Genomic DNA, 8,275 nt, shown 5'->3' with positions numbered 1-8,275 from the left:
TTCTGATATAATTATGTTATTTTTGCAACTGATTATTTTGTTCAGTTGCAAAAATAACAAAGTTATAACAGAGTTTGTTCTGATTTATTTGTAACAAAACTAGTTACAAAAGATTATAATAGGGGGATTCACTTAACAGCATTAACTGATTAAACTGATTAAACGTTGCGATCACCAAGGCAATCTTCGATTGTTTCATTCAAAAAATCATGAAACATTTCAAATAAGCAGAAAATCATGGCTTACGCAGCAATTTAATCGGTTTAGTGAATACCCCTAATATATTTTGTTATAATTTAGCAAAGCAAAGCAAAGCAAAGCAAAGCAAAGATAACCGTACACATCGTAGTTGCTACTCCGTGATTGACCAGAACAATCGAAGTTGCACAGAGAGCCAATGAATGTGAAAGCTTGGGACTAGCTAACCAGGGAATGAAATTCTCAGCAAATTGAGACGAAAAACGGCGTTTTTCGAGCAATCGATTTTTTCTGTTTTTACTTTTCCTGTGAGAAATGATTATCGGTCGTTGCTGTTTGTCCCCGATCAAAGATAGCCGAAAACTGGAAATCGCTCTTTCCATTTTCGCTATCCAACTTTATCGCCCGCAAAGTTATCGCGATAATTATCAGAAGGCAAATAACAAAAATTTGCCGCTAACGGGATTCGAACCTAGACCCTCCACAAAAATGTGTATAAGCGCGCACCATAACCACTCGACCACACAAGCTGCTCGAGAGAGGATAGAAATTTTATACATAAAAGCTACAGCCGGTGATGACGGGACTACGGAAAGGCGAACAAAGAGCAGAAAGCAAACCAGTCAACTTTTCATTGCTAATGATAATCGATTTTCGGCGCTGCGGAACGAGCGAAAACACATTCTCGAGAGAAACCCGGGTCTGAATTTATCGCACGTCTTTTTTCGCCGATAATGCGTGTGGGAGAGTTTTCTACTATCGCGATCGTGATCGATAATTTCATTCCCTGTAGCTAACCATTCTCAATGTGCACAATTCGAGAGTTCAGCTATTTAAAGTCAATAACGGCGCTGGCCACGTCCTTACGGTCATCAGGAAAGGGAAGGAATGTTAGTTCGACAACCGTTGCTACTAGAAGCCGTGGAATCCACAGCATCCCCACAGTTGTCACGGGAAGGAATGGTGGTTAGTAGGGTAGGGTAAGGTGTGGATCTAGGAGCCACCTCTGTTAGGTGATATGATCCACTAGTTATATGGAAATACACGTCGCGGTCTTCATCACGATTATGATTTATTTGATCACGATGACCACTGATCCCGGATTTCGTGCTCGCGTTTCCATCGCCCTACCGTGGAAACCGACTGATCTACGATTATTGTAGCGCGATTCTGAACCCGGATTTTTCACTCGCACTTCCATCGCCCTACCGAGAAAACCGACTGACCAACGAATATTGTAGCGCGATTCTGATCCCGGATTTTTCACTCGCACCCCCATCACTCTTACCTGAAAATTGTCTGCCATTCGAAAATTCTCAAGCTAATCTGATTCCGCATTCCACACTCGCGCTTGCATGGCTCTACCGAGAAAATCGACTGATCAACGAATATTGTAGCGCGATTCTGAACCCGGATTTTTCACTCGCACTTCCATCGCCCTATCGAGAAAACCGACTCAAAAAAAAAAAAGCGGCATTTCGATTTTGCCTCCAAAAACACACTGAACTGCCCCGTACGAAGATGAGCACTGTCATAATATATTTTGTTATAATTTAGTTTGAAAAAGTTTGAAACAGTCCATGTCATAACAAAATTATAACATAATTTGTTAGTTATATCACACTAAGATATAATTATGATATATTATTGTTATGTTCATCTAGTCGGGTATGGCCTCCACTTTAGCATCTTATTCTACATCATATATGACTTCGTGATGGCTGAGAATTCTATATATTTAGACCAACATGTGAGAATCCGAACTTCAGTTTCTCTCTTCCCTAATAGGTGTATTTTCAACTATTCATGTACCTATCTTTCAAATAGGTAGATCCGACTTCATCCTCTGGAACGACAGGGAAAACATGTGAAATACAAAATATTTCTGAAAAATCCCATTCAAAACCATCTACAATTTTGGATTCAGCTGTCTGTATTAGCTTAGTTCAAACAAGTTTACTCAATAAGTTTGACATTTTTATCATTGAAATTCACATGTCAAAGGCGGAATCTGGAACGTCCCTTTGAAAACCTTAAAAACCTTCAATATCGTCTGCTATGTTCTCGTTTAGATGTATGCAGGGTACTGCGCCACTTGGGCAGTGGCTGGTATTTTGGGTACTTTTCAGCTACAACTCAGTCAATTTCAGAAATTTAGCAAAACCTCGCGCCGCCCAGCAGGGACTTTGTTTTGTACACATTACAGCACCTCCATGTCACTTAATATACCACACCTCTTATCAAATGTGATATCGTAAGCGTACCATACTTTGCGAACCTAGGGCCTAATTTTGCGCACTTTTCAAAAAATCGTTAAACAGTTTTTCTGGTGCATTATGCAAACTTTTTCCCACGGAATACTAGCTAGTGATATGGGGCATGCACTTTGTCTCAGTTTGGATGTAATGATAAATGGAAGAGGAAGACAAATTGATGAGTGAATATGCAGTTGCTTTCCCTCAAATGCTGTAAATAACGTTGTAGAATGACGTAGGTTTTGTTTCAAAATTTGTTTTAGTTTAGATAGCAATACCATAAAGTATTTGTGCACTCTCAATAATACAATAATAACCAAACTTGTTCCACAACAGAATGTAATATTGAAATGTTATTTAAGGGCTGCATACCAATTGCTTGGTCATAACAAAATAAGATTGTCCAACAAAACATGTTATGGAAACGTAATGCCTTGATAATTCAATAATAACAAAACAAGATATAAAAACAGGTTTTGTGATTTCGTAGTTATTAATTTGATATTCCCCTCTGCTCGGGAAGGAACACCTCTAGAGATTCCTCCAGGAATTCTTCCATTGATTTCTCCAGGAATTCTATCAGGAAATTCCTCTAAGATTTCCTGCAGGAATCTCTCCAGGGATTTCTCAAGGCATTCCTCATGGAATTCATGCAGCAATTCCTCCATAAATTCCTCCAAAGATTTATCAAGGAATTTCACTAGAGATTTCTCGAGGAATTCCTGCAGGCATGTCTCCTGGAATTTCTCCATAGGTTTCTCCAAGCAATCCTTCAGGTATTCCCCTAGGGAATTTTCAAGGGATTGTTCCAGCAATTCTTTTAGGAATACCGCCATACATTCCTCCAGGGATTTCTATAGGGATTTCTACAGGCATTTCTCCAGAATATTATTCAAGGACTCCTCCCGGAATATCTTCACGAACTTTATCAGGAATTACCCCAGGAATTCAATGAAAAAATACCTCCAGGAATTCCATGAAAAATTCCTCCACGAATGGATCCAAGAGTTCCTCCAGGAATTGATCCAGGAATTCTTTCAGAAATTACTACGGACATTTCTCCATGAAACCCTCCAAGAATTGCTTCAGAAGTTTTCCCAGGAATTCCTCCTGCAATTTATCCAAGAATTATTCCAGGTATTCCTTCAGGGGTTTCTCCAAAATTTCTTCCTAAAGTTCTTTCAGGAAGTTCCTCCAGGATTTCATCCAGGAATTGCTCCAGGAACTCCTCCAGGAATTCCACCAAGAATTCGTCCAGGAATAACCCCAGGTATTTCTTCATGAAATCCTCCAGGAATTACTCAGGCAATTGATCCAGGAATTCATCCAGGATTTGCTCCGGAAATTCCTACAGAAAAACATCATTCCAACGAAAGCAGCAACAATTCCTCCAGGAATTTATCCCGGAATTTCTCCACCATGGAATCCTCCAGAGATTCCTCTAAAAGTTCCACTCGGATATTCTTTCAGGGATTCCTCTCAGGATTCTTCCAGAGATTCCTGCAGGAATTCCTCCAATGATTCCTACAGCAATTCCTTCAAGAATTCATCTTTGAGTTTCTCTGGGAATTCCTCTAGGAATTCTCTCGGAATTCCTTCAGAAGTTTCTATAGAGATTACTTTCAGAATTCTTCTAGATGTTTCATAAGTTAAAACACACAGTAATAAAAATATTTAAAAAAAAATCTTCCAGAAGTTCTCCAGAAATTTGTTCAGGGATTCCACAAGGAATTCTTTTCTACGGAATTTCCCCAAGGATTTCTTTTAGGGACTTCTCCAGGAGCTCCTGCAGGGATTTTTCAAAGAATAGTGATTCTTCCATGAATTTGTACAGTAATTTCTCTAAGGATTCCTCCAGGAATTCCTCAAGCGGCTTCTACAAAAATTTCTCCCAGAATACCTCAAGGGAATCCTCCATGGGTTCATCCAATAATTCATTCGGAATGTTTTCCAGGGTTTGCTCCAGGAATTCATCCAGGAATTTCTCCAGAGTCCAGAGAGTTCTCCAGGAATTTCTCCTGGAATTACTCCAGGGTTTCTTCCAAGTATTCCTACAGGAGTTACTTGAGGAATCCTCCACGAATTCATCCAGGGATTCATTCGTCTAGGGATTGCTCCGGGAATTCTTCCAGAGGCCCCCCCCCCCCAGAATTCCTCTAGAGATTCCACCAGGAATTCATCTAGGAATTCACCCAGGGATTGCTTCAGGTATCCGTCCAGAATTTTCTTCATAATTGCCTCAAGCAAATCCTTCAGTTATTCCTTCAGAAGTTCCTCCAGGTATTCCTCCAGGTATTGTCTCTAGCGATATCTCCAGGAATTCCTTCAGGTATACTTTCAGAAATTCCTCCCAGGAATTTGCCCAGAAGTTCATCCAGGATTTCCTCCAGAGATTCCTCTAGGAATAACTTCAGGGATTTCTCCAGGAATTCCTCCAAGGACTCCTCCATAAATTTGTATAAGAACCCCTGCAGGAATTCCTGAAGAAATTTCTTCAGACATTTCTACAGGAATTCATCTCATAATTGCTCAGAGAATTCCTACAGGAATTCAGGTATACCTTCAGAAATTCCTCCAGGTATTCCTAGATAGTTTATTCCAGACATACCTGAAAGAATTCCTTTAGGAATTTCTCCAGGAATTCCTCCAGGGATGGTTCTGGGAGTTATTTAAGGGATTCCTTCAGGATTTCCTCTCGCGATCTTTTCAAAAATATATTCAGGGGTTCGGTCATAAATTCACTAGATTTCTATAGGAATTCCTCCAGCGATTTGTATTGGAATTCTTTAAGATAATTTTAGAGAGATACAGGAGCCAGGAAGTTCTCAAAGAAATCATCCAGTAATTCTTTCATAATTATCTCCGAGAAATCTTTGAGGAGTTCATCCACATATTTATTCATAAACCCATCCATGAATTCCTTCAAACTCCTCCATGAATTCCTTAAAAAAATCCTTCAAATATCCCCTCTGCAGCTCCTTCAAAAGAGTTCCATTAGGAATTAGTCCTGTGATTATTTCAGGAATATATTCTGTAACTTACTTTGAACATATAATTACTTACATGCCAGAAGCGTTTTCAGACTTTTCGCCAGGAAATTCTTCAGGAATTCACCCAGAGAAGACACTTTCGGAATTTTCCCAGGGTATCCTCCCGGAAATTCTCTAGGAAATGCACCACAAATTAAATTCCTCCAGACTTATCTTTGCGTATACATTCGAGTCATTCGTCCAGGAATTCCTTCAGAGAAATTTAAAGATTCCATCATTTGAGAGTTCTCCGGAAAGACTTTCAAGAAATTATTCGAGAATTTCTCTGAGAATTCGCTCTTGAAATTCTTACAGGGACACCTCGGAAGTTTCCTCCAATGATAGTTTCAAGGCTTTTACGAGACTACTTTCAATGATTCTTCCAAAGATTGACATTTCCATAAGATAATGTTTTAAGGTGAGTTTATGCAGTATAGGAGTATATAAAACTGTTGTTTTAGGGAAACTCCGGCAAGAGTGTACTTGGAAAAATACATCTAAAGGTTTATTCTTAGAGGAATAGAGATCCAGAATATTGCAAGATTGCTAAAAAATATATGCATATTGGATATTAATTACTGAAAGAACTCCAATTAGTCAAGAAAGACGTGGCAACTGTGTTATAAAATATAACAAAAAACGATAGACAGTGTAGGTTCCTTAAATGTTAAAATTATCTTGTACGTCTCTAATTGTAAAACTGTTCTCTTTTAGTTTACCCTTGAAAAAGGCCAAATAAATTAGGCCGAAACGTCGGGCAATGCCAATTTAATAGTTTGGATTCCCTAGAGTGAGAAAGCCAAAATCTCCAAAAAAGTTATGTATATATTTTCAAAAAATCTTCAGACGGATTTCCATTATGTTCTACTGGAGAAAATTTTGAAGAAAATCGTAATTTCCAAAAGAGTTTAGCTATGGTTTCTTACGATAGTTTTGAAGATATTAACAACACAAAATAATATAATCTACAGAAAAAAAACAGTGCACGAGTATAGTAAAATCCTTATTCTTCCAGAAATTGGCCACCGCTACCAGCACCAACCTGAGCTGTGAAGAATAAGCGAGGATTTTTCTCAACGTAATGCACAAAATACAACAGCGTGACTGCTGAACAGTGAAGTATTGCTTGTAATTTGATAACCTCTTTTCCACTTTTCGATAAGCTGGCGACAGGGCGTATTCCTTTTTTTCTTTGGCGTATCCGACTGCGAGATGTCTGCTAGAAATCATGGTGATGTTTTTGAAAATATTCCTATTAAGTATATGTTTCGGGGACGAGGACTGCATATTTGGATAAGCGGTGCATTTGAGGAAACTTTATTCGGGGATTCGTTTTCGGGAAATGTAGTACAATATGTGAATTTATTACATCATATTTGCAAAGTATATCGAGTAGTTATATTTTGAGAAGCTAAAAGTTGTTTTTTTTTTCTAATTCGCATATATCAGTACAAATCTTGAAATTTATCGTCTAAACTTAAGTACCTAGTCTGCCCCAACGTAGGTGATCTCGCTTTGCCCATGGATCAACCCGTAGACGGATCCGGTGACCCCGACTTCGTTCACGATTCACTCTGGGTTGCATCGTGTGCCTTGGTCGTTCCCTCCTTAACCGCCGGACACAACAGTAATACACAACTTCAGCGAAACTCAACATACTAGATCCCATCAAAAGTGTAAACAATCCTCCGAGTTGAGCTATGGCTTGGTAAGGCCCAACGAATTCCCTCCGCCACAGCTGGAAGTAGTGGCGCTCTTTTAACATAATAAACATCATTCCGCGATCTACACTGCAATTTGTAAAAATATGTTAGCGCGCGCTTCCAGTTTTTTTTACGATTAGACCAATACTTTTCACGCATGAAATCCAGCTTCAAAGGAAAATCGTTGATGGGAACTTGACTCAATCCCACTTGATAGTCGACAGAGGTGCATGACGGTAGGCAAAGGCATGTTTTAATCTTTTTACCGGTTATTCCAGCCCTTACCGCTAGTTCATATAGCTCTACGAACGAATAACGATAGCAGTCAATTTTGCTGGCATCGCAAATTTTTGTATCATTCAATCGAGGCATGGAAAACTTAACGCATCCACACTTGGCCAGTGTGTAATTAGCTATACATTCGACTGCACAGTTGAATTGATTGTAATGCCGGAAAAAGAAAAGTGGGCGTTCGCTACTGAAAAGCAATTCCTTTTCAGCGGGTTAGCAGTTCGAAGCATTTCAGATGCCTGAAACACTTCTGCACTGACAGAGACGAAAACTGCACTCATACTACTGAAGCGAAACAGGCGCTCTTCAGTCAGCGGAATATCATCTGGAGCATGGATTGCGAATTTGAAGCCTGTTTTTGTTCCCTGAAAAGAAGGACGATAACAAATTAGAAAAATTCAATCCTGGTTTTGACTAACCGTACCATGCACATATCTTCTTGGTCATTTTTGTCTACCGAAAGCGAGAATACAGCCCCAGAAAGTATTCCATTAGATATTGCACGATACGGATAGGCACTCAATCCAGCGCCCAAGCGATATCCATTCTCACGTGTCCAATCGGAGGGTGGAGCGACTTTGGCAAAACTGAAAAAATCCGGCGAGATTCGATCCGTTCTGTAGATTTCATCCAGCGCCAATGAGTTAAACGTAAAACAAATGCCATCATCCACCAAATTTTCGATCATCATGCTTCTACATGGGAACATTTTGGATCTCCATGAGCAATTTATCATAACGTGGTCTAGTAAATGCGTAATGTTCCGTAAAGTATCCACAACATTTTCCTCCTTTTCCTG

General features: G+C 39.4%; 1 protein-coding gene across 1 annotated transcript; it reads right to left on the bottom strand.

Annotated features, from left to right (window-relative positions):
• Nucleotides 1-6,959: 6,959 nt before the first annotated feature.
• LOC115262831 (sodium channel protein Nach-like) lies at nucleotides 6,960-7,664 on the bottom strand. The gene is made up of 2 exons (XM_029865728.2): nucleotides 7,334-7,664; nucleotides 6,960-7,272 (listed from the first exon to the last, which is right to left on the bottom strand). The coding sequence occupies exons 1-2, from the start codon at nucleotides 7,555-7,557 to the stop codon at nucleotides 6,960-6,962; spliced, it is 537 nt and encodes a 178-aa protein (XP_029721588.2). The 5' UTR covers nucleotides 7,558-7,664.
• Nucleotides 7,665-8,275: the final 611 nt, after the last annotated feature.

This window comes from Aedes albopictus, chromosome 3 (genome assembly GCF_035046485.1).
Source record: "Aedes albopictus strain Foshan chromosome 3, AalbF5, whole genome shotgun sequence".
Classification (NCBI taxonomy): domain Eukaryota; kingdom Metazoa; phylum Arthropoda; class Insecta; order Diptera; family Culicidae; genus Aedes; species Aedes albopictus.
The sequence above is the reverse complement of the archived record's forward strand: the minus strand, read 5'-3'. Positions and strand labels throughout refer to the sequence as shown.

Excerpts from the sequence above, each read along its gene's own strand:
- LOC115262831 (XM_029865728.2), bottom strand. The coding sequence starts at position 7,557 with ATGCCTCGATTGAATGATACAAAAATTTGCGATGCCAGCAAAATTGAC. Across the intron at positions 7,273-7,333 it reads CTGGATTTCATGCGTGAAAA|TGTAGATCGCGGAATGATGT; the intron begins GTATTGGTCTAA and ends TACAAATTGCAG.